Source organism: Oncorhynchus nerka, linkage group LG11 (assembly GCF_034236695.1).
Source record: "Oncorhynchus nerka isolate Pitt River linkage group LG11, Oner_Uvic_2.0, whole genome shotgun sequence".
Taxonomy (NCBI): domain Eukaryota; kingdom Metazoa; phylum Chordata; class Actinopteri; order Salmoniformes; family Salmonidae; genus Oncorhynchus; species Oncorhynchus nerka.
Window position 1 is genome coordinate 60,987,401 of NC_088406.1, and position 26,909 is coordinate 61,014,309.

Here is a 26,909-nt window from a genome sequence, read left to right on the forward strand (position 1 = left end):
GAATCACCCGCAGCAAGAGCGGCATTGTTTATATATTCAGAGAAAAGGGTTGGCCCGAGGTTTGAACCCTGTGGTACCCCATAGAGACTGCCATAGAGACTGAACTCTATTTGAGAAGTAGTTGGTGAACCAGGCGAAGCAGTAATTTGAGAAACCAAGGCTGTTGAGTCTGCCGATAAGAATACGGTGATTGACAGAGTCGAAAGCCTTGGCCAGGTCGATGAAGATGGCTGCACAGTACTGTCTTTTATCGATGGCGGTTATGCTATCGTTTAATACCTTGAGCGTGGCTGAGGTGCACCCGTGACCAGCTCGGAAACCGGATTGCACATCGAAGAAGGTACGGTGGGATTCGAAATTATCAGTGATCTGTTTATTAACTTGGCTTTCGAAGACTTTAGAAAGGCAGGGCAGGATGGATATAGGTCTGTAACAGTTTGTGTCTCGAGTGTCACCCCCTTTGAAGAGGGGGATGACCGCGGCAGATTTCCAATCTTTAGGGATGTCGGACGATACAAAAGAGAGGTTGAACAGACTGGTAATAGGGTTTGTAACAATGGCTGCGGATAATTTTAGAAAAAGAGGGTCCAGATTGTCTAGCCCATTTGATTTAAAATAAAATAAAACCCAGCATGAATTATGTTTATTTTTAGTTTTAGTTCAAATTTGGCCAAAACTCTAAATGGGGTTTTCAAGCTTTTTTGATCATTTTCAAGCAACTGAATCTGGCGGGTTATTGTGGCCAGGAGATGGCGATGTTTCAAAAATGCCTAGCTTGTGCATCACTGTCACTAGCGATCACCTACTAAAGGATCAAAAAACCTCTAGGTGGCTAACTTGAATTATTCTTATATGAAAATCACCATATTTTTTGCACCAGTCTCGGCGCTATTCCTTTCAAATCCAAGTCACATTAAGATAAATCCCAAATGTGCGAAGAGACTGGTGAACCAACATGTCAAATTTGGCCTTCGTTAGCAACCAATCATCTCCCACAACACTTTCCCCCTAGCCCTCCCCGGTACACTAGCACAAGCACAAAGCCATGCCTCGCAGTTGTGTGATTTGATGATGACAAATACTTTACTCAAGGTCAATCCCATAGAATTCTTTGGTCAGCCCCACTAAGGGTAACTTTGAATCGTTATTGTACCAGGCTTATATGCGCTGTGAGCAATAGCCTGGGGACAAGGTTACATTAAGATTGACTTTATAATTTAAACTTCGCCTAACCTTAGCTCTCAAGAACCCAGGGATATACAGCCATAGGGTTCTAATTTGAACAATTGAACACAGAGGGGCCTACATGTACAACTGTACAGACGCTGTGCCTACAAGTTGATAATCACTGCGTTCAATATGGAAACTTCAGAAATTCTACTTTCATATCAGCCCAAAAGTATTTTACATTTTAACACAGATTCCCACTGAGGTTTTTTGAGCTAATGGAAACTTGGGAGGGAACCAAAAAAAACTGGTCGGCCCAAAGCTGTGTTACACAAAAGAAACTACTGTGGAAATCTGTGGTAAAACTGTAAGTGTATCTTTTTAATTTGTAAAGTTATTTTTGGATGATAATCAAGTTGAGCGTTCAGTCAAGGATCAATTGTTTCTAGATAGATCATTTCACACTTGACCAAATCACCTCAGCTAACTGAAACTAAACTGAATTCAAAATAAAAATAAAAAAACTAATAGAAATACAAGGAAAATATCAAAACTACAATAACCTTGGTTATGTTCATCATTATATATTATAATGACGTCAATCATCATAGAAAACCCAAACACTTAATCGAGTAACCAATTCAGACAAGCAGACATGACAATATATTTTGGATTGCTGAGGTTTTCAGAAATACAAAAGAAGAGCCAGACATTGTATTTATTTACAAACTAGAACAACATTTGCTGAAGAGTAATTCACTTCTTTCTTTCTTAAATGTATTTTCTTTCTCTCTTTTTTTATCTATAACTGCTACCAAAATACAATGTTTATTTGCACCCTGTCATTTGAGTGTTTTGCAGTTCAATCTTGTGTTTATTTCAGTTTTGTCCCTCAGAAATGCACAGATTGTTTTAAATGTCAATTCCTTCATCAGTCAGGGGCTTAATTCTCTCTAATATAACAATAACAACTTCATCCCTTAAATTGTCCTCTACCTATACACAATTAGCCGGTATTGAAGCATTTTTAAAAGTCTCCAATCTCCTATTGGTTGTCTGTGTGTCCCGTTGCCCTCTTTCTTGGCGTGTGATAGGTCGATGCCACGTCCAGGTGTGGAGTGTTACAATTCTAGTCTCCTATTGGTTGACCTTGCGTTCGTTGCTCTCTTTTGATAAGTCCATACCCGGTGAGGAGCTCGACAGACATATCCGACATCCCATAATCATCATGAACGCCCTACGGAAGGATCTATTGAAGAACCCATACAAGAACGGGTTAAGCGACGAGTTAACGTACCCCAGCCACAGGAAAAACTCCCACACCTCCACCGCTGTGCTGTAGTCGATGAAGGGATCCACGATATTGACGGTGAAGAAGGGAAGCCAGAAGAGTAGAAAGACCCCCATGATGATCCCCAGGGTCTTAGCTGCCTTCCTCTCCCTCCTCATGGCGTTGCGGTGCCTCTGCTTCTTGCTGGAGTCCTTGCCCACCCCGGCCGAAAACTGGCTCTCCATGGCGCTGATCTGCATGGCCTGCCGCTTGGCCGCCTTGTAGATCTTCCAGTAGGCCGCCAGCATGACACCCATGGGCAGGTAGAAGGCCACCAGGGAGGCCATGACAGCGTAGACGCGGTTGACCAGGAAGACGCAGGCGTCCTCGGGCGGCATGGGCACCATATTCACCCCGGCCTTGTGGAGGCCCAGCATGATGGGACCGAAGGAGATGAATAACGGGACGGCCCAACAGACCACGATCAGGAAGGCTACCCGGCCCTGGGACATTTTCAGGTGGTAGACCAAGGGGTTACACACGGCATAGTAGCGGTCGAAGGCAATGCAGCTGAGGTGGAAGATGGATGCGGTGCACAGCATGACGTCCAGGCTGGAGTGGACCCGGCAGAAGAGGGCGCCGAAGAGCCAGCAGCCCTCCACGGTACGCACCATGCTGTAGGGCATGACCACCAACCCCACCAGGCAGTCGGCCACCGCCAAGGACATGACGAACGAGTTGGTGGGCGACTGCAGCTGCTTGTAGTAAGCGATGGCCAAGACCACCAGGAAGTTGCCCACCACCGTGCACAAGATGCCTGCCGTAAAGAAGGCATACAGGATTACCCGGGATGCCTGGTGCCTCGACGACGTAGCGCAGAAGTTCTTCAGGTTGCCATGGAGAGAAGAAAGGTTGGCATCACCATCCAGATCCTCGGGCCATCCCAAACTGGTATTATCCATGGCTTGGTCTTGTTCTGTCAAAATACACACAACATCTATGATGTGAACGTTTTGGCATGATTTAGCAGTATGGTCAGACAAAACAGAAAATACTGCCCCTGTGAGCATTCCGTATGCTCAAACAATCTTATCAACACAAACAAACCACCCAGAATTATGTTGGTTCTGCTTAATCCATCCCTCTCCGAGGCACTTCATCGATAGTTAAACCTTAAATTGTGTGTTTTTAGCCTGGCAGAAGAAGCTAATAGTTCTTCTCTCTCTCTCTCTCTCTCTCTCTCTCTCTCTCTCTCTCTCTCTCTCTCTCTCTCTCTCTCTCTCTCTCTCTCTCTCTCTCTCTCTCTCTCTCTCTCTCTCTCTCTCTCATCTATAAGCCTCCCCAGCACAAAGGAAATGACAAATGAACGATGTTGGCAAATCTTATTCGAAACAATCAAACAGCGAGACACATCCCAGTAAACATGCTCACACTGGCATGATGTAATGCGCCTTTGCTATTTAATAGGAATTATTCATTCTTTTTTGTTTTATACAACTTAATTAAATACATCAATTCAGTGGGTCATTTTCCGCAACAACTAAGAGCGTCAAAGCGCGAGGCACAACTTCTCTTCTGTTTTGGTGCCATGGCTACCACGGTATGAACAGCATGAAGCGAGCCCATGCACATGGACAGATACACGCACAGAGAGCGAAGTCTTGAATCTCACTCATCTCAATATCTGCAGTGCTGCTTGTGGCAAAGTCATTTTGCTGAGTCTACCTTTAAGTTTCTCATATATATATATATATATATATATATTTTTTTTTTACCTTTATTTAACTAGGCAAGTCAATTAAGAACAAATTCTTATGTTCAATGACGGCCTAGGAACAGTGGGTTAACTGCCTGTTCAGGACAGAACGACAGATTTGTACCTTGTCAGCTCAGGGATTTGAACTTGCAACCTCTCGGTTGCTAGTCCTCCACTCTAACCATATGCACTTAAGTTTTTTTAAGTAAGATGACTTCATCATGGGCAGTGTACAAGAATTTTAAAAATGTATCCGTCACACAACAGAACACTTAAACTGGAACGACACTCTCAAAAAGAACTGTGTTCAACCCACCCCCACCAATTATTCTAAAGAGTTCCCGCCTTTAGCTGGGCTTGGTGTGGGCTAGCCCCTGTTGGGCTGGTGTGGGCTAGCCCCTGTTGGGCTGGTGTGGGCTAGCCCCTGTTGGGCTGGTGTGGGCTATCCCCTGTTGGGCTGGTGTGGGCTAGCCCCTGTTGGGCTGGTGTGGGCTAGCCCCTGTTGGGTAGGTGTGGGCTAGCCCCTGTTGGGCTGGTGTGGGCTATCCCCTGTTGGGCTGGTGTGGGCTAGCCCCTGTTGGGCTGGTGTGGGCTAGCCCCTGTTGGGCTGGTGTGGGCTAGCCCCTATTGGGCTGGTGTGGGCTAGCCCCTGTTGGGCTGGTGTGGGCTAGCCCCTGTTGGGCTGGTGTGGGCTAGCCCCTGTTGGGCTGGTGTTGGATTGCAGGGGGCTAGCTCGAGCTGGGCTGATGTGGACTTGGTGTGTGCTAGCCCATGCTCACCTTGCTCATCTACCCACATGGGGCCAATGGGGTCATGTTTGCTGGGATGATGCCTATGTGAGACTCGGAGGCGGCCATTTTGGAAAACTGTCAAGCACAATGCAAAAGAAAGCACTTTGTTTGACCTTCCCTGGGCTCCCTTTTCCCCAGTGGAACCTGCAAGAATATTCCCCTGTGGATACAGCTGTCATCAGTTCTGTTGGAATGGAACTGTCCAGCAGGAAACATAATCACACACTGTGACAGATAGACAGGCATAACATTTTACACCTTTCAACTGAACCCTTTGGGTGACCCTTTTAACCATGGCACAAAGCAGTATACTCCTTTCTCTCCTGAACATAACTGATGCTTGCAGGGTGTTCTGGGGATTTCCTATCTGGCAGGTTGGCAGACTAGCTTGTTAGTGGTCAAGTATGGTGTCCATATTAGAATAGCATCTGTCCACAAACTGTTCTAATGTGTCCACTATACTCCTGAAAGGGTCTGATTGAAAGCAGGGTGAGCACTGCTTTGCTGTTGCAGTGATAATGTCTAATCTGCTAGGCATTATCATGCACAGTGAACGTAATATTACTCAGATGGGCGTTTGGTACGCAACTCATCGAGTGACTGCGGTAGGAAAGCAGCAGCTGGAGGTGTTCATTGTTTGGGAGACTAAAGCAGAGGAAGCATAGAGAAACGGTTCTGGTTCAGTAAGAATAGCTTTTTAATTAACACCAAAGGGACTGTAGTGCTGTAATGAGGGGAAAGGGAAGGGGGCCGAGTGAAGCAATATCCCCTGCTCCTGTCAGTCACACTGACATGTCAAAACAAAGGCCTTCGTCATCGTCATCATCTTTATCACGGTCACGATACTTGTTAATATTCTTGCCACTACTACCATCATTATCATCAACAACACTGTCATTCATATTCTGGTCATCTTAGTCGTCATCGTTGTCATCAATTCTCATGGGCAGAATTCACGCTTTTACGAGAGAGCAAATAGCAGGAAGGAACACCATTCCTCTCATCTTATGACAGTTGACGTGATTCTATCAGATAGTTCTCACCTTTCCTTATTTATCCTTAAAAACAAGCAACTCCACATAACCTACTTATATCGGCTCTGCAATGAAACAGAATCTAATCAAAGTTCTCGGCTTGACACAGAATGTCTCGTCTCAAATGTCAACATATTTCCTATATAGTGCACACATTTGACTAGGGCCCCACACCACTATAAAGAGTGTAGGGTGCCATTTACTATGCAGACAGAGAATGTCTGTGGGACAATTAATGGGACAAGCAGTTCGATTTGGATTGTCCCAGACTCCACATTTACAGAAAGTTTTATCTCAATCAGTAAGTCAGTGGGTGAAATCAACTAGACTTCTCTGAAAATAATCTCCATTAAACTCGATGTGTTGGCTCTTTCCAGTGCATGATGGGTTTTGGGAGTTTTGGACATTGGTTCAATGGATCAAGGGCCACGATGGATCTCGGTCGATGTGATTACAGAAATATGTTATGTTCTCCCAACTTCACAGACAGACAGACTCCACACAGTGCGCACACACACACCAACCCACACACAAACACCTTCAACACACAGTATGAGTACAAGCTAAGTATGAGTACAAGGTCTTCTAAGAAGGGGGCGTGTGAACAGACACAGACAGACAGAACACGGCGCCCACTACTGAGTGGTCAAGAGAGGAGGGCAGAACACATCAGAACACAGGAGCAGGGAATGTGTGTGGGTGTTTGTGCGTGTCTTTCTGTGAGGTTGGAAGAACGTGTGTGTGAGGGAGAGAGAGAGAGAGAGAGCCTGTCTTCCTCAACAGGATCTCATACTTTCGATGTAATATGGATTGAACATCTATTTTTGACTCGTTCATTTTGTGTGGTTACAGGATAAGAACAGAAACTGAGTCATTGAACACTGGTCACCTTAATCATGTGTATACTGTATTCTAGTCATGGCTCATCCTATATAACTACTGCTGTACACCTTTTCTATTCAAATACTGTCCATACTGTCTAAACACACCATTATATACATATACACAAACAAATCTATATATATATATATATATATATTCTGCACTTAGATTCGTCTTGATTCTAAACAACTCAAAGAGTTAAGTTTACAGTAGGTATTAAATTCTGAGTGGTTAAAAGGTTAGGACTATTACTTTCAAGTATTTAAGTATTCAAGTATTCTCGCGGCTTGTGAACTGCGGCGGTATAGTGTTCTAAGCATCCTTCTTCGGCTCCGAACACCACGAGTTGAGTGCCGAAGAAGGCCTATATCGATGTTCTCAAGACCTTTCCAGACTCCAAACTCGCTGTCTATCTGTGGCGATCAGGCTGGTCTTCCCGTCTATAGAGTGTTGTGTCCATATATCTGCATCATTTGAGAATCACTGCAGAGAGGATTTGATGCAACGTTGCTAACAACCACCGACATTAAACATTTTACTTTCCATGACCAGAGGAGTGCAACACAGTTAGTCTATATAAAACCCATAATAGCATGAAGCTCAATAAAATCCATTGGAGTGGACAGCACATAGCTCCCCACTCTAATCGATTTTGGATGTCCTCTATTTGTTTAGCTTCTACCTCTTATCTAATCATTACTAATGACTGACACTTATCGTTTCCTTCTCATCCCTTTTAATCTATCCACACATTCAAAAGCAGAGGGATTGTATGTTGGGATTGTTCATTAGGGTGCAGCATTTCAAATGATTGTGCAACGGAAGACGTATCTTCCCATTTCAGCCGAGTTTCTTCTGTTTTGTGCCTTGTGAAAAAGACCTCGGAGTGGAGTTAGCCTATTGCACTTTTGAGTCATGTTATTTCTGTACGAGCCCTCCTATGGCATTATCTAAAGTAAGCAGATTCACAACACTTTCTATTGGAAGTGAGGGGTTGGTCCAAATTGTCTAGCAGTACATTTATCATTACTGTAAATCCATCATTTATCATTTTGAGAGTATCACTTGATATCTTTGTCAGAAGGGTAGCATGTGAGTTTAGTAATAATTGCTAATTATTCATTCAAATGAATCCTAATTTGACTCCTGGCCGGTTTATATGAGTTTTATTACTTTCAGTGCTGACAGATTTATCACAGATTAAAAATGCTAGATGTTCACCAGGGGTCAATTCACATGTATGGCTGTGGATTGTGGATTTAATTGTGGAAATTTGGAAACTGATACTGATATAAACTGGGACTGGACTAAATTTGCAATGTAGAAAATAATATTGTCACTGCTCAAAAACGGCATGTTATGCCACAGTGAGAAAAAGACAGTGAACCTAAGCAAGACAATGGCAAAGCACACATAACACAACATGTCTAACCAATGTGAAAAATTGTTTACTAAAGAGCTACTGATATTGTTATCAAACGTATAATAAAGCTGTAAACTGTAACTTTGCACATTCATCCAAATGTATTTGAATTTGCCGGATTTAACCAGCCGGCTAATTTTCATCTGCACTCAAAATTGAGTCAAATTATTCAAGATACCATCTGTAGTCAATAGAGACGAATTCCAATTCATCCAACTCTTGATGTGAAAATGTTTTATCTACAAAAGAATGCCTGGCAAAAACACCTTTTTTAAGAAAACAGGAAAAGCGTGAAAGCACATTAAGGAACGATAGTACTCACCTGTGATTGAGACAGTTGGTCGTCCGTCCTCATTTCACATCACAGGACAACGAGTCTGGTTCCTTTCTTATCGCTCATCTCTCATCATGATGAAGGGATGAGGAGATGCGGAGGTGTGTATCGCTCTAATGAAAGGCACTAATCAAGGTAAACTAAGACAGTCCCCTGTCATCATACACAAAAGGGTGGATGGGTAACAAAAAGGGAGGTGGTCTCGGGGAAAGGCAGGGTTGGGCATTGTGATGCTAATACTGACACTTGTCTCTCACTTTCATCCCTCTGTTAAAGACACCTTTGCTACATCCATGACTCTATCAGCTTGATTCTACCAGAGGATAGGAACGACTCACATACTGTGCAAGACTACTACCCACAAGACTATATTAGCCCGCAGAGATAAAGCCAAGGCATTAACTCTGGGAGCCAATGCAAGTCTTCAGGTCTCAGGCAAGGTTACTCTTCACTTGAGTGTGGTTCCAAACCACCCTGTTACATGAGCATAAGTGCATAGTGGGTGACTACCTGAGCATCTGATAGGTACCTACCATCCCTACTGTCCTCCAACCACTAGACAAGGACTGTGTTCCAAATAGCACCCTAATATCTATATAGTGCACTACCTTTGACTACGGCCCGGGTCAAAAGCAGTGCACTATTTAGGGAATAGGGTGCCTTTGGTACGCACCCTGGCTCTCACGCTCTTCTTTCATCTCCCCAGTAATGCATTAAAGTGGAGCCAATTTCCCCACCCCTATTCTACATACCTGGGTTCTCTAGCTCAGCCAGGGATGGGGACCACTTTCTGTCTCAAGTGTAGCATGGCGGATGTATTTTAATTAATTAACCATGCTGGGAGTTTTTTTAATTAAGCAGGGATAAAAAGGCCTTGTTCGCTTGCCCAACTAGTGTTTTTTCAGACCAGTCATTCATATGTGTAATGTGAGTGTTTCCCTCTGCAGCGGAGAGGAGAGGAAAGGTGAGGAAGAGAGGAGCGACGGTCGGCGGGCACATCTGTTGCTTTTGAATAGGAAGGACGTGGTTGGATTCTTGGGCGATTTGTTATGCTCACTCAAGGGGCTTTAATTGGCCTGGCTGTTTAATCGAGAACATGATCACGCATACTATTATAGGAAGAGGCAGCATGAGGGTTATGGTGGGGCAGAATATGTTTTAATGTTGTCAATGTGCAACTGATGTAACAGAGGCGAGTCGGTGGAGTAAACCATGCTCAAGTAACCTTATCTTGCTTTGGCTAAAAGACTTATATGCTCTATTGTTTATTTGTGTCCCTCAATACTTATATGCTCTATTGTTTATTTGTGTCCCTTTCTCACAACAATGGCACCTAATTGTTTCTGTGAGTCCCAGAAAAAACACTCACGGCAAATGACAAAATCCTCTCAACCCTTATCCCCAAAAAACTGCCCCAAAAGTACCTCTTAATGTTAAAGGGCTATCAGTTGTCTGCCACAAGAGATTGATGGCTTACAGTGGAGTTGGATGGCTCGCTCCAGACCTGCGATCAAATAGTATCTGTTTTCTTCTAAACACTTTGAATATTTGATTGAAACTGCCTAGAGTGCAGGATGGGAAGGGACTTTCAATCAAACTCTCATGAAAGAAAACAAGTACAATTTGAATCCAGGTCTAATTGTCTCTGACTGTTACTCTGGGCAGGGCCAGGGCACTGTGACCCAGACTAACACATGGAATTGTTTTAAGACGGTCATACCATAGGCTTGACCCTATCCCCTCCTCTCTTCTCCAGACCATTTCCGGAGACCTCCTCCCTTACCTCACCTCGCTCATCAACTCATCCCTGACCGCTGGCTACGTCCCTTCCGTCTTCAAGAGAGCGAGAGTTGCACCCCTTCTGAAAAAACCTACACTCGATCCCTCCGATGTCAACAACTACAGACCAGTATCCCTTCTTTCTTTTCTCTCCAAAACTCTTGAACATGCCGTCCTTGGCCAGCTCTCCCGCTATCTCTCTCAGAATGACCTTCTTGATCCAAATCAGTCAGGTTTCAAGACTAGTCATTCAACTGAGACTGCTCTTCTCTGTATCACGGAGCGCTCCGCACTGCTAAAGCTAACTCTCTCTCCTCTGCTCTCATCCTTCTAGACCTATCGGCTGCCTTCGATACTGTGAACCATCAGATCCTCCTCTCCACCCTCTCCGAGTTGGGCATCTCCCGGCGCGGCCCACGCTTGTTGCGTCCTACCTGACAGGTCGCTCCTACCAGGTGGCGTGGCGAGAATCCGTCTCCCACCACGTGCTCTCACCACTGGTGTCCCCCAGGGCTCTGTTCTAGGCCCTCTCCTATTCTCGCTATACACCAAGTCACTTGGCTCTGTCATAACCTCACATGGTCTCTCCTATCATTGCTATGCAGACGACACACAATTAATCTTCTCCTTTCCCCCTTCTGATGACCAGGTGGCGAATCGCATCTCTGCATGTCTGGCAGACATATCCGTGTGGATGACGGATCACCACCTCAAGCTGAACCTCGGCAAGACGGAGCTGCTCTTCCTCCCGGGGAAGGACTGCCCGTTCCATGATCTCGCCATCACGGTTGACAACTCCATTGTGTCCTCCTCCCAGAGCGCTAAGAACCTTGGCGTGATCCTGGACAACACCCTGTCGTTCTCAACTAACATCAAGGCGGTGGCCCGTTCCTGTAGGTTCATGCTCTACAACATCCGCAGAAAACGACCCTGCCTCACACAGGAAGCGGCGCAGGTCCTAATCCAGGCACTTGTCATCTCCCGTCTGGATTACTGCAACTCGCTGTTGGCTGGGCTCCCTGCCTGTGCCATTAAACCCTACAACTCATCCAGAACGCAGCCCGTCTGGTGTTCAACCTTCCCAAGTTCTCTCCGTCACCCCGCTCCTCCGCTCCCTCCACTGGCTTCCAGTTGAGACAAGACCATGGTGCTTGCCTACGGGCTGTGAGGGGACGGCACCTCAGTACCTCAGGCTCTGATCAGGCCCTACACCCAATCAAGGGCACTGCGTTCATCCACCTCTGGCCTGCTCGCCTCCCTACCACTGAGGAAGTACAGTTCCCGCTCAGCCCAGTCAAAACTGTTCGCTGCTCTGGCCCCCCAATGGTGGAACAAACTCCCTCACGACGCCAGGACAGCGGAGTCAATCACCACCTTCCGGAGACACCTGAAACCCCACCTCTTTAAGGAATACCTAGGATAGGATAAAGTAATCCCTCTCACCCCCCCCTCCCCCTGAAAAGATTTAGATGCACTACTGTTCCACTGGAGGTCATAAGGTGAATGCACCAATTTGTAAGTCGCTCTGGATAAGAGCGTCTGCTAAATGACTTAAATGTTAAATGTTAAAATCATTTAGATATTTGAATTTGAATTCAGGTATCAAAAATATATATATATAAAAAAATTATTGGATGAAAAATGTAATTTGGCATTTCTGTTATTCGCCAATAGAAACACATTGAATAACAGATTCACTATGCCATGACTCTCGCTCCTAGGTGAGGATCAAAGATAGCCCCCTCACTCTCCCACCAGAGAGGAAGAGGGGGAGTGGGGCCGGTTCTTTGACTTCAACGACCGGTAGTAAACTTTCTCTCTCTTGCACTGCAGTATGGATAAGTCAAAAATCCTTTGTATGTAGAGAGAGACTATTGCCAAAATCTCAAACCTCAAAAGTTTTCAAATCCAAACATCTGTATCCCCACCAACCATTCCAAAAAATAAATCCTGTCAAAAGTTTGTTTTGTGATATCATTACGACGGTATAACTAAATAACTGTAACTCTACAACTGTATACATCCCAGATATCTGATTTACATCTAAATGTTGTAAAACTTGTGATTAAATATTAAATTTGTGTGAACATTAAATGTGATTTTAGCCTTCTAGAGCATAATTGTTTTTCATGTAAGCTTTTGCCCAGTCAGTGACCACGCCCACGTGAGGCATTGTGACAACGTGATGGAACAGTCTTTCAAGGTGAGTGCATAAAATGACTGCTAACAAAATGTTCATTAGAACAGAAAGCATGGAGCGGTGGCTACACGTTGAAATGGTTTAAAACTACTAGACCAGAAAGCGTGGAGTGGTGGCTACACGTTAAAATTGTTTAAAACATCAAGACCAGTATATGTGCAGTGTGAGCTGAATACGTTGAAATGCGTTTAAAACTACCAGACCAGAAAATGGTAAGACTCAAACTCTCGAGTGAAGAAGATAAAGACTACATCGGAACCTTCAGTCTGCAGCTGTTTAACCGCGTGTGTACCTTTAAGGATCTAGTGTAGTAGTGTAATGAACTACTACAACTGAGAATATTGTGACCTCTGGTGGACAACCAGAGACTTACATCGAACTACTCACCACAGACGGACGAGTGGTTTCAACAGAGAGATGACAAAGGAATACAAGAGTAAATGTGTGTTGCATTTCCTTTCGAATGAATGGTATTTCATGTTCATTTTTCATGAGCATAGCTTCCACATGTACAGTGAGGGGGAAAAAGTATTTGATTTTGTATGTTTGCCCACTGACAAAGAAATTATCAGTCTATAATTTTAATGGTAGGTTTATTTGAACAGTGAGAGACAGAATAACTCAAAAAAAATCCTGAAAAATGCATGTAAAAAAATTTAGAAGTTGATTTGCATTTTAATGAGGGAAATAAGTATGGATGGCATCGATATATTCTTTAGTTAATTCGAGAAACGGTAACACATTAAACAAACTTTTTCGGTGGTGCCCCAAGTTACTAATGAGTTAATTGTTACATTATTAATTGAATCATGTAATAATTAAACATAGTTCATTGATTTGATAAAATAGCCATTGTCACATTAATCACATCACGACAACTACATGGAACAACAGATAATTCCCATCAAAAATCGAAATGAAGTTTGTTCTGGAGTGTCTGTCCTATATCTGAGAGATATGACAAATATAAAGATTATTTATCTCATTATTTTAGGCACTAAACTATCTCCATACATGCTTTCATATTTTTTTTTACTGGTATTGGGACCTTCAGACGAGTCTTGTGAGGGTTGTGGAGAACACCATCATGTTCGTGAGCGTCTCAGACTGGCTCCGACAGAGGGGTCATATTAGCGTGTAGCCCAAACCGCTCGGACGCTGCAGACAAAAGTTGGCAGAAGAGGCAAGACTTCACACGAGTCTTGTGAGGCTTGTCAAACCTATCTCAGCCCTGTGCATAATTATACTTCATATCCTATTTCACTGCTATTGCTATGGAGACCAATTCAATATTCATGAGTTTGTATATTAGGGCTCAATTCATCCTCATCTGCGTTCCTTTAAACGAAGTCGGGATGCTTTCAAATAAGACATGTGTGTATTAAAACGCAATCTTTTAATACAGTGCTGCATGCAGACTAAGCCGCAGTCGTTCCTTTGATACACTTCCATAATATCCCATCATACAAAATGTGACACATTTCCTAACTGCTAAAGGTCTCCCATGTACTTATTATTAATAGTTTTATTGGGGCTGTGTCCCAAATGGCACCCTATTCACTACATGGTGCACTACTTTTGACCAGAGCCCTATGGATATGTAGGGAATAATGTGCCATTTCGGAAGCACTAGATGTACTGTACCACCCGACACCTAATGCGTATGAAATGTCAACTCCACAGACTAAAAACCTGTATTGAATCAAGGATAGCAGAAGACTGGTCCTCATCTCTAAACAACAATAGCTGGTGCAATAATGTTCCCTATTAACATACTGTATATATTCTGAAGAACACACATCAAAAAACACACATTAAAGGGGGGTAAAAGTTTACTAAAGGTTCATGTTAAATAAAACATTTATCAAAAATATTTTTGGGAACTGCTTAATAAAGGTTTGAGACCTGACCAGACTAGACCGTAACAGTAGACAAGAAAGAAAACTGTCCAAGTGGGCCACCTTTAAATAGTCACACTGAGGGTGAACGTAGTGCTTTAAGAAATACAAAGCCTGGCATTTTAGATCAATAAAAGAACCTTAAACTATGACACACTAGGATCACCTTTTCAATGGACAATCTTCAAGCATGCAGAGCAACCTTTAAAGCCATCTGTTATGAGTCATTTTTGTAAGGGTTTTAACCTTTATCTGTCTCTCTTTTGTCCCTCCTCCCTCACTAAAAGGTGCACCCCTTGGGGTACCCAGGACCTAGTTTTGGAAACGCTGACTTAGGAGTTTAGTTGCATCAGTAGGACTATGTCTGTGTTCCAAACAGCACTATATTCCCTATATAGTGCACTACTTTTGATTCCTTACATAGTGCTTACAATTTATAGGCTGAGGTAATAGGGTGCCATTTGGAAAGCGGCCCATTTCAGGGAAGGCAATCACAGGAAGGAGGACCAGGAAGTAAAAGTTTACGAGTCATTTTCCCTTTAGAAATGGTCTATGGACGTCACATAGTAGCTTTCATGATCTTAACTTGCCATAGTATTCAATGTAGCATCCGGCTGCTATCCAAAACGCAAGCCAAATCTAGTGTACAACTGAACAGTGAATGCCATTTCTAATTGTTGTTTTCCCTGTATGCACTCTCTAACTATTGGCAAGCTCAAAACCTCCTGGCTGATCAGTTTAAATTTCTCCTTGATCTTCTTTAATAAATTGATTCATTTAGTTGTCGGTTACTCGTTTCCTGGGAAATCACGAGTCTTGAAAGGTGATGCATGGTCAGATGAAACCCGTTGACAGAAACCAAAATAACATGGGACAGGACCAAAGTCCTTTATTTTGTTTTGCCGCATAGAAACCAGCAGCGAAGGCCAAGAGAGAAGAATGTTGCATCAAACGAAGTTCATTTCAACAACTGTAATTTGAAGCAACATTAAGATCCAATCTTCAAAGCCATTTCAAGGCGATAATTAAGGGACTGCACTCTCCAGAGCTTTTAGCGGTGGCCCTAATAATCAAGCTGGTCCTAGGTAGGTACTTGATAGAAGAGTAGGGGAGTGAGTGTGCGTGTGTGTGTCTGTGCTTTCGGTCAATGGCCTGAATGGCCTGTTATTGTCAAGTCTAATTTAGCCCTAACGATTAATCTCTCCTTAAACGATCTGTCACTGAGTCAAAACAATGATAAACAATGTTTCCCATTAAAATGTGCTGACACAGGCTGCACCCGTTTAGGAAGTGAACTAAGCTGAACTAGCTTATCTCTCTGGTACAGAGTGAAATTACCATTATCACTGCTCAATAAAAGAGCTTCATTAGTTGCGTAATCTATTCAAATTGGTTCTTAACAAAGAAATGTTGTGAGAAATGTAGTGGCTCACATAACATGGCAGATATGTTCCACTCTACTAGAGTCTCACACATCAATCATTTGTGAAACAATATATATATATATATATTGTGATTTTTTTGGGGGTGATTACATAAGATTTGAAAAAGATATACTGTATATAAAATAATGTTGAAATATATAACAAGTCTAGTGAATAGAGCTGGCTCTTTAAAGGTAAAGCAATAAATAAGAAGCCATACAAAAAAACATAAAAGGTAGAGAAAATGCTGTACATTACACAACATCCAAGAGTCGGAATGGTGATAGCGTTGATATTACGTCTGTTTTTCAAAGAATAAGCATTTGCTCAGTGATCCTTGACATTGCACTCAAACTACAGATTGCAACCACAAAAAAAATGTATGGAAATAAGCTGCAGTACATACAAACACAGTTGAAGTCGGAAGTTTACATACACCTTAGCCAAATACATTTAAACTCAGTTTTTCACAATTCCTGACATTTAGTTAAAAATTCCCTGTTTAGGTTCACCATTGTATTTTAAGAATGTGAAATGTCAGAATAATAGTAGAGAGAATGATTTATTTCAGCTTTTATTTCTTTCATCACATTCCCAGTGGGTCAGAAGTTTGCATACACTCAATTGGTATTTGGTAGCATTCCCTTTAAATTGTTTAACTTGGGTCAAAAACGTTTCAGGTAGCCTTCCACAAGATTCCTACAATAAGTTGGGTGAATTTTGGCCCATTCCTCCTGACAGAGCTGGTGTAACTGAGTCAGGTTTGTAGGCCTCCTTGCTCACACACGCTTTTTCAGTTCTACCCACATATTTTCTATAGGATTGAGGTCAGGGCTTTGTGATGGCCAATCCAATACCTTGACTTTGTTGTCCTTAAGCCATTTTGCTACAACTTTGGAAGTATGCTTGGGGTCATTGTCCATTTGGAAGACCCATTTGCGACCAAGCATTAACTTCCTGACTGATGTCTGGAGATGTTGCTTCAATATATCCACATAATTTTCCTTCGTCATTGTGCCATTTATTTTGTGAAGTGCACCAGTCCCTCCTGCAGCAAAGCACCCCCAAAACATGATGCTGCCACCCCCGTGATTCACGGTTGGGATGGTGTTCTTCGGCTTGCAAGCCTCCCTCTTTTTTCTCCAAACATGATGATGCTCATTATGGCCAAACAGTTCTAATTTTGTTTCATCAGACCAGAGGACATTTCTCCAAAAAGTGCAATCTTTGTCCCCATGTGCAGTTGCAAACCGTAGTCTGGCTTTTTTATGGAGGTTTTGGAGCAGTGGCTTCTTCGTTGCTGAGCGGCCTTTCAGGTTATGTTGATATAGGACTTGTATTACTGAGGAAATAGATACTTTTGTACCTGTTACCTCCAGCATCTTCACAAGGTCCTTTTCTGTTGTTCTGGGATTGACTTGCACTTTTCGCACCAAAGTACGTTCATATCTAGGAGGCAGAACGGTATGACGGCTGCTTGGTCCCATGGTGTTTATACTTGCGTACTATTGTTTGTACAGATGAATGTGGTACCTTCAGGCGTTTGGAAATTGCTCCCAAGGATGAACCAGACTTGTGGAGGTCTACAATTTTTTTCTGAGGTCTTGGCTGATTTCTTTGATTTTCCCATGATGTCAAGCAGAGGCACTGAGTTTGAAGGTAGGCCTTGAAATACATCCACAGGTACATCTCCAATTGACTCAAATTGGCCAATCAGAAGCTTCTAAAGCCATGACATAATTTTCTGGAATTTTACAAGCTGTTTAAAGGCACAGTCAACTTAGTGTATGTAAACTTCTGGCCCACTGGAATTGTGATACAGTGAATTATAAGTGAAATAATCTGTTTGTGAACATTTGTTGGAAAAATGACTTGTGTCATGCACAAAGTAGATGTCCTAACCGACTTGCCAAAACTACAGTTTGTTAACAAGACATTTGTGGAGTGGTTGAATAACGAGTTTTAATGACTCCAACCTAAGTGTACGTAAACTTCCGACATCAACTGTATATCAGATTTTTTTTTTTTTTTAAAGATTTGATCTTTACTCCTGAGAGACGGACCAAATCAAATTACTGAAAACATAACATTTTCATTGGTCTTCTCCCAAAAGCCAGAATGTCCTCACAAGCCCCTTCCCCTGCAATAAAACAAAGAGAGGGAACATTTTTAGTGGACAAACTTCCAAATTGCCTTCAATATAAAAAGCTGTCAAAAGCAGCCAAACTTATTTTTATCCCATGCCCCAGCTGTGGCCAATCAACTAAAATGGCCGCTACTTCACAAACATGTTGCATGCTTTGTATGCTTTTGTGTATCCTCCTTAAGTAGATACAAATGAGAGGAGATAGGGGTCATACAAAAAGCAGTAACCCATTTGTTTCATTTGGATTTATCTTCTTCTCCATCTACAGAATGATCTGCAAAGTCCTAGCGAAATTGGTCTACTTGTATATGCTTTGTTAGCCTGAACCAGTGCATATACCTAAAGCCATCTCACCAAGCTATAGGGGAAACATATTTGTATCAGGTTATTACATCAGAGCTTTTAGAATCGTCTCCCCTCACTTGGACACGACCCCTGGTTATATCACTAATGATATAAGATAAGGTACGATAAGATGTACTTTAATGTCCATTAACTCACAGGAAATGTGTCTTTATGCTCACAAGTCACAACCTAAAAAGACAACCCATTCTTTTTGAAACCATGATTTCATTTAGCTGATGTCAGAGATGGTGGTTTAGAGGCAGGATGTTGTGGGTGTGTAAAGTGAAGGGTGTCCCTCTATGATATTTATGTGTGTAAAGAGCTCCTGTACCTTCATGTGGATGTCTCCTCTCAGCTCACAGCGGAACGTCCTAAATGTGTCCAGAAGAGCTTTAGTGGAGCTGCTCACATGGATCTTCAATGCTGAAGAGGACAATAAAAACACTTTCACAAACACTGACGATGACCTTACAGCCAAAATGTTTGTTTTACTCTTGTCGCCTTTGAAATGAATTAATATCATCAAATAACCACTCTCTTTTTGGAGTGCCGACCCTCTACACGGAATGTTAGGTTTTGATTTTGGCAAAAGCACCAATTCGGAATGCCGCGGTTTCAAGAACCTTTGAGAACAGCAGAGACATAATGAATACTGAAGAGAATGGTTGGTGGGAGTAGGAGTGCTTCTTACTGTAGCATACAGGGTTCATTATCAGAGTATTAGGAAGGGTGCACTTTGGATGAAAGGCAATAAAATAAAAATGATATTCCTTTTTTGGCAATAAAATATATATATTTCATTCGAGGCAGTGAAGGCCCTCCAGCTTTAACTCCTAAAAGCCTTTATTTTGTATGTGATTTGCATATTTTCCTTGTAGACTTTCGAATGAAGGGAGACATTTTTTGATAGTATAGAAAGTCGTGCTGTGAGCTTACGTGAGCCGTGCGACTCCATCCGCGAGGCAGTGTTAACTGTGTCTCCGAACAAACAGAACCGGGGCATCTTCAGTCCCACTACACCAGCCACACATGGACCTGAGAGACAGATTTTTAAAGGCCAAAACAGGGTGTGCTGGCGAACAGTTCGAAGCGGTTGGCTGTCCTATCGCCTCTGACCACAAAACAACATTTCCTGTTCATTTCCCAACGATTCTACATGATGAAATCGCCACACTTCATCAAAAACTCAGCAGATGATCTACTGCGGATTGGCCGACATCCGTTAGGGTGTTTCTTATCCTTAAGACTACAGCTTATCTTAGTTTAGGATGTGCTTTGTACCTGAATGGAGTCCAATGCGGACTTTGAGCTGCTGCTGGGGCACGTGTGGACTGTTGTACTGTCTCATGCCCCGCACCACTGCCAGAGACATGCGGGCGATCTCCTTCGCATGGTCGTCCCCGTTTCTAATGGGCAGGCCAGATACCACCATGTACGCGTCGCCAATGGTCTCCACCTGAAAAAGAGGATGGTAAAGGTCATCCATTTTGACGGGACAGTAGTCCATGTCGATCCCACTCAGATCAAGGAGATAAGATAATTTTATTGTCACAAAATGACAATTAGACTTCAGCGCTCTGGCCTACAGGGTAAAAAGGTCAAAACAGACATATTACATGCATACAACATTACACACATTGAACAGTACATTTACAATCTATACAGCACAGGAGGCTGCTGAGGGGAGAACGGCTCCCAATAATGGCCGGAACGGAGCTATGGAATGGCATCAAACACATGGAAACCATATAACAAGCAATATAGATGTAGGATCTTAATTTCAGCAAATGTGAATTAATATGCGGATTATAATTAATGGACATTTTTGTAGGGGTTGATACATTTTTCATTAGGGGAAATCAAGTCTGAAATTTCAAAGTGGAAATACAAACTTTAGAAGCCCTTTTAAAACTCAAATACACTACAAGTTTGCATTTCCTGCTTTGCTGGAACATTCTCAGCAACAAAATAGTGATCAAATTAAGATCCTACATCTGTGGATTGTTGGTCTACCTTGTAAACATCGTGGTGGTCGATGATATTGTCAAAGTACGTGTACAGGTCATTCAGCACGTTCACCACCTAAAGGGAAAGAAACTTTCAGCATTGAGGAATTTTTCGGTCTCATCCCACATGCATGAACACAGATGTAAGATCTTAATTTGAGCCAGTTCACTACAGCAGGAAAATAATCCCGCAGCACCCAAAAATATGAATTATTATGCAGATTATAATTAATATACATTTTTGTGGGGGTTGATTACAAACTTCAGTAGCCTTTTTAAACCTCAAATACACTACAAGTTAGGGTAGTTCTTCTGCAACATGGTGATCAAATTAAGATCCTATATATGCACACACACACACACACACACACACAGCGGTGTGTATTCATGGTTGCCAAGGGAAGCCAAGCTTCCTCAAATATTTGATCAATAAAAATGTATTGATAATAATTTCACTTTCATCACTCTGTGTGTTCATCATTTTCATTTGGCCTCCCTTGAGAAAAAAAATCTATAAAATAATTAGCCAATCAGCATTGAGCTGAGCTCAACTGTGGGTTGTCCTGGCGCAGCAAATCGCCCCCAAGAGAGGTCAGTTTGGATTTGGCTTCACACCAATCAAATCACATCCTAAGCAAAACATCATAATGGTCAAAAAAACGTGTCTGTTTCTGGTCTGCTTGTGTTGATGTCCTGCATTAGCTAGCTTGCTAAATTGGCCTATTCCTAAGCCATGGATGGAGATGTGGATTTGGCCTTGTGGTTTTGACTTCATTCTCTGTCCAGGCCAATGATTATGACAGAGATTCCGATCTAACCATAAATTCATATATTGTGCCACTGGCCTGAGAATTTGAAGTTACATATGTACAGTGGCAAGAAAAAGTATGTGAACCCTTAGGAATTACCTGGATTTCTGCATACATTGGTCATCAAATTTGATCTGATCTTCATCTAAGTCACAACAAAAGACAAACATAGTGTGCTTAAACTAATAACACACAAATTATTGTATTTTTCTTGCCTATATTGAATAGATAATTTAAACATTCACAGTTTAGGTTGGAAAAAGTATATGAAAACCTAAGTACTTCTCCAAAAGCTAATTGGAGTCAGGAGTCAGCTAACCTGGAGTCCAATCAATGAGACAAGATTGGAGATGTTGGTTAGAGCTGCCTTGCTCTATAAAAAAACTCACAAAATTTGAGTTTGCTATTCACAAGAATCATTGCCTGATGTGAACCATGCCTCGAACAAAAGAGATCTTAGAAGACCTAAGATTAAGAATTGTTGACTTGCATAAAGCTGGAAAGGGTTACAAAAGTATCATTAAAAACCTTGATGTTCATCAGTCAGGGTAAGACGAATTGTCTATAAATGGAGAAAGTTCAGCACTGTTGCTACTCTCCCTAGGAGTGGCCATCCTGCAAAGATGACTGCAAGAGCACAGTGCAGAATGCTCAATGAGGTTAAGAAGAATCCCAGTCTCAGCTAAAGACTTACAGAAATCTCTGGAACATGCCAACATCTCTGTTGATGAGTCCACGATACGTAAAACACTAAAAAATAATGGTGTTCATGGGAGGACACGACGGAAGAAGCCACTGCTGTCCATAAAAAATATTGCTGCATGTCTGAAGTTTGCAAAAGTGCACCTGGATGTTCCACAGTGCTACTGGCAAAATATTCTGTGGACAGATACAACTACAGTTGAGTTGTTTAGAAGGAACACACAACACTCTGTGAAGAAAAAAAGGCACAGCACACCAACATCAAAACATCCTCCCAACTGTAAAGTATGGTGGAGGGAGCATCATGGTTTGTGGCTGCTTTGCTACCTCAGGGCCTGGACAGCTTGCTATCATCGATGGAAAAATGAATTCCCAAGTTTATCAAGACATTTTGCAGGAGAATGTAGTCTATCTGTCCGCCAACTGAAGCTCAACAGAAGTTGTGTGATGCAACAGAACAACGTCCCAAAACACAGAAGTAAATCAACAACAAAATGGCTTCAACAGAAGAAAATACTCCTTCTGGAGTGGCCCAGTCAGAGTCCTGATCTCAACCCAATTGAGATGCTGTGGCATGACCTCAAGAGAGCGGTTCACACCAGACATCCCAAGAATATTGCTGAACTGAAACAGTTTTGTAAAGAGGAATGGTCCAAAATTCCTCCTGACCGTTGTGCAGGTCTGATCCGCAACTATAGAAAATGTTTGGTTGAGGTTAACCAGTTATTAAATCCAAGGGTTCACATATTTTTTTCCACACTGCACTGTGAATGTTTACACGGTGTGTTCAAGAAAGTAAAAAAAAAGCATAATTGTTAGTGTGTTATTAGTTCAAGCAGACTGCCTAGTTGGCTAACGTTAACTAGCTACATTTACATTTACATTTAAGTCATTTAGCAGACGCTCTTATCCAGAGCGACTTACAAATTGGTGCATTCACCTTATGACATCCAGTGGAACAGTAGTGCATCTAAATCTTTTAAGGGGGGGATGAGAGGGATTACTTTATCCTATCCTAGGTATTCCTTAAAGAGGTGGGGTTTCAGGTGTCTCCGGAAGGTGGTGATTGACTCCGCTGTCCTGGCGTCGTGAGGGAGTTTGTTCCACCATTGGGGGGCCAGAGCAGCATACAGTTTTGACTGGGCTGAGCGGGAACTGTACTTCCTCAGTGGTAGGGAGGCGAGCAGGCCAGAGGTGGATGAACACGCAGTGCCCTTGTTTGGGTGTAGGGCCTGATCAGAGCCTGGAGGTACTGAGGTGCCGTTCCCCTCACAGCTCCGTAGGCAAGCACCATGGTCTTGTAGCGGATGCGAGCTTCAACTGGAAGCCAGTGGAGAGAGCGGAGGAGCGGGGTGACGTGAGAGAACTTGGGAAGGTTGAACACCAGACGGGCTGCGGCGTTCTGGATGAGTTGTAGGGGTTTAATGGCACAGGCAGGGAGCCCAGCCAACAGCGAGTTGCAGTAATCCAGACGGGAGATGACGAGTGCCTGGAATAGGACCTGCGCCGCTTCCTGTGTGAGGCAGGGTCGTACTCTGCGGATGTTGTAGAGCATGAACCTACAGGAACGGGCCACCGCCTTGATGTTAGTTGAGAACGACAGGGTGTTGTCCAGGATCACGCCAAGGTGCTTAGCGCTCTGGGAGGAGGACACAATGGAGTTGTCAACCGTGATGGCGAGATCATGGAACACAGTCCCTCCCGGGAGGAAGAGCAGCTCCGTCTTGCCGAGGTTCAGCTTGAGGTGGTGATCCGTCATCCACACTGATATGTCTGCCAGACATGCAGAGATGCGATTCGCCACCTGGTCATCAGAAGGGGAAAAGGAGAAGATTCATTGTGTGTCGTCTGCATAGCAATGATAGGAGAGACCATGTGAGGTTATGACAGAGCCAAGTGACTTGGTGTATAGCGAGAATAGGAGAGGGCCTAGAACAGAGCCCTGGGGACACCAGTGGTGAGCACGTGGTGTGGAGACGGATTCTCGCCACGCCACCTGGTAGGAGCGACCTGTCAGGTAGGACGCAATCCAAGCGTGGGCACGCCGGAGATGCCCAACTCAGAGAGGGTGGAAGGAGGATCTGATGGTTCACAGTATCGAAGGCAGCCGATAGGTCTAGAAGGATGAGAGCAGAGGAGAGAGTTAGCTTTAGCAGTGCGGAGCGCCTCCGTGATACAGAGAAGAGCAGTCTCAGTTGAATGACTAGTCTTGAAACCTGACTGATTAGGATCAAGAAGGTCATTCTGAGAGAGATAGCGGGAGAGCTGGCCAAGGACGGCACGTTCAAGAGTTTTGGAGAGAAAAGAAAGAAGGGATACTGGTCTGTAGTTGTTGACATCGGAGGGATCGAGTGTAGGTTTTTTCAGAAGGGTGCAACTCTCGCTCTCTTGAAGACGGAAGGGACGTAGCCAGCGGTCAGGGATGAGTTGATGAGCGAGGTGAGGTAAGGAGAAGGTCTCCGGAAATGGTCTGGAGAAGAGAGGGGATAGGGTCAAGCGGGCAGGTTGTTGGGCGGCCGGCCGTCACAAGACGCGAGATTTCATCTGGAGAGAGAGGGGAGAAAGAGGTCAGAGCACAGGGTAGGGCAGTGTGAGCAGAACCAGCGGTGTCGTTTGACTTAGCAAACGAGGATCGGATGTCGTCGACCTTCTTTTCAAAATGGTTGACGAAGTCATCTGCAGAGAGGGAGGAGGGGGAGGAGGATTCAGGAGGGAGGAGAAGGTTGCAAAGAGCTTCCTAGGGTTAGAGGCAGATGCTTGGAATTTAGAGTGGTAGAAAGTGGCTTTAGCAGCAGAGAGAGAGAGGAAAATGTAGAGTCGTCGAGCCACGGAGCAGGAGGGAGGACCGAGCCGGCCTGGAGGATAGGGGACATAGAGTCAAAGGATGCAGAAAGGGAGGAGAGGAGGTTGAGGAGGCAGAATCAGGAGATAGGTTGGAGAAGGTTTGAGCAGAGGGAAGAGATGATAGGATGGAAGAGGAGAGAGTAGCGGGGGAGAGAGAGCGAAGGTTGGGACGGCGCGATACCATCCGAGTGTTGGATGAGAGCGAGAGGGAAAAGGATACAAAGTAGTGGTCGGAGACTTGGAGGGGAGTTGCAATGAGGTTACTGGAAGAACAGCATCTAGTAAAGATGAGGTCGAGCGTATTTCCTGCCTTGTGAGTAGGGGGAAGGTGAGAGGGTGAGGTCAAAAGAGGAGAGGAGTGGAAAGAAGGAGGCAGAGAGGAATGAGTCAAAGGTAGACGTGGGGAGGTTAAAGTCGCCCAGAACTGTGAGAGGTGAGCCGTCCTCAGGAAAGGAGCTTATCAAGGCATCAAGCTCATTGATGAACTCTCCGAGGGAACCTGGAGGCGATAAATGATAAGGATGTTAAGCAAAGGGCTGGTAACTGTGACAGCATGGAATTCAAAGGAGGCGATAGACAGATGGGTAAGGGGAGAAAGAGAGAATGACCACTTGGGAGAGATGAGGATCCCGGTGCCACCACCCCGCTGACCAAAGCTCTCGGGGTGTGCGAGAACACGTGGGCAGACGAAGAGAGAGCAGTAGGAGTAGCAGTGTTGTCTGTGGTGATCCATGTTTCCGTCAGTGCCAAGAAGTCGAGGGACTGGAGGGCGGCATAGGCTGAGATGAACTCTGCCTTGTTGGCCGCAGATCGGCAGTTCCAGAGGCTACCGGAGACCTGGAACTCCACGTGGGTCGTGCGCTGGGACCACCAGATTAGGGTGGCGCGGCCACGCGGTGTGGAACGTTTGTATGGTCTGTGCAGAGAGGAGAGAACAGGGATAGACAGACACATAGTTGACAGGCTACACAAGAGGCTACGCTAATGCAAAGGAGATTGGAATGACAAGTGGACTACACGTCTCGAGTGTTCAGAAGGTTAAGCTTACGTAGCAAGAATCTTATTGACTAAAATGATTAAAATGATACAGTACTGCTGAAGTAGGCTAGCTGGCAGAGGCTGCGTTGTTGACTATGTAGGCTAGCTGGCAGTGTCTGCGTTGTTGACACTACACTAATCAAGTCGTTCCGTTGAGTGTAATAGTTTCTACTGTGCTACTGTGCTGCTATTCGGGGCTAGCTGGCTAGCTAGCAGTGTTGATTACGTTACGTTGCGTTAAAAGAACGACAATAGCTGGCTAGCTAACCTAGGAAATCGCTCAAGACTACACAATTAACTTTGATACAAAGACGGCTATGTAGCTAGCTATGTAGCTAGCTACGATCAAACAAATCAAGCCGTTGTACTGTAATGAAATGAAATGAAAAATGTGATACTACCTGTGGAGCGAAGCGAAATGCGACCGGATTGTTGAGTGCGGAAGTTCTGTTCGGAAGACGTTGGCTAGCTGTTGGCTAGCTAGCAGTGTCTCCTACGTTAAGGACGACAAATAGCTGGCTAGCTAACCTCGGTAAATTAAGATAATCACTCTAAAACTACACACTCTAAACTACACAATTATCTTGGATACGAAGACAGCAAAGACAACTATGTTGCTAGCTAACACTACACTAATCAAGTCGTTCAGTTGAGTGTAATAGTTGTGCTGCTAATCGGTAGACGGTGGACTAGCTAACGGTGGACGTTAGCTAGCTGGCTAGTGCAGGGCAGTGTGTAGACTGCGTTAGGACGACGAAATACGATAATTACGCAATTATCTATGATACAAAGACGGCTATGTAGCTAGCTAAGAAGAAATTGCTAAGATTAGACAAATCAAACCGTTGCTAATCGGTAGACGGTGGACTAGCTAACGGTGGACGTTAGCTAGCTGGCTAGCTGCAGGGCAGTGTAGACTGCGTTAGGACGACGAAATACGATAATTACGCAATTATCTATGATACAAAGACGGCTATGTAGCTAGCTAAGTAGAAATTGCTAAGATTAGACAAATCAAACCGTTGTACTATAATGAAATGTAATACTACCTGCGGACCGAG

General features: G+C 43.7%; 2 protein-coding genes across 2 annotated transcripts in view; both read right to left on the reverse strand.

Annotated features, from left to right (window-relative positions):
• Positions 1-2,239: 2,239 nt before the first annotated feature.
• LOC115137527 (5-hydroxytryptamine receptor 4-like) lies at positions 2,240-3,432 on the reverse strand. Its single transcript, XM_065024138.1, has one exon. It carries the CDS (start codon positions 3,397-3,399, stop codon positions 2,305-2,307), a length of 1,095 nt encoding a protein of 364 aa, XP_064880210.1. The 5' UTR covers positions 3,400-3,432; the 3' UTR covers positions 2,240-2,304.
• Positions 3,433-16,124: 12,692 nt separating this feature from the next.
• The window catches only part of si:dkey-37g12.1 (atrial natriuretic peptide receptor 1), a 36,518-nt gene continuing 25,733 nt past the window's right edge, over positions 16,125-26,909 (reverse strand). The window contains exons 23-27 of the mRNA XM_029673473.2: positions 20,463-20,531; positions 19,731-19,905; positions 19,386-19,484; positions 18,781-18,872; positions 16,125-18,098 (exon numbers count right to left, since the gene is read on the reverse strand). Coding sequence (XP_029529333.2) covers positions 18,051-18,098; positions 18,781-18,872; positions 19,386-19,484; positions 19,731-19,905; positions 20,463-20,531 — 483 coding nt within the window. The 3' untranslated portion in view covers positions 16,125-18,050. The remainder of the gene's footprint in view (positions 18,099-18,780; positions 18,873-19,385; positions 19,485-19,730; positions 19,906-20,462; positions 20,532-26,909) is intronic.

Coding starts and splice junctions, on each gene's coding strand:
- LOC115137527 (XM_065024138.1), bottom strand. CDS start 3,399: ATGGATAATACCAGTTTGGGATGGCCCGAGGATCTGGATGGTGATGCC.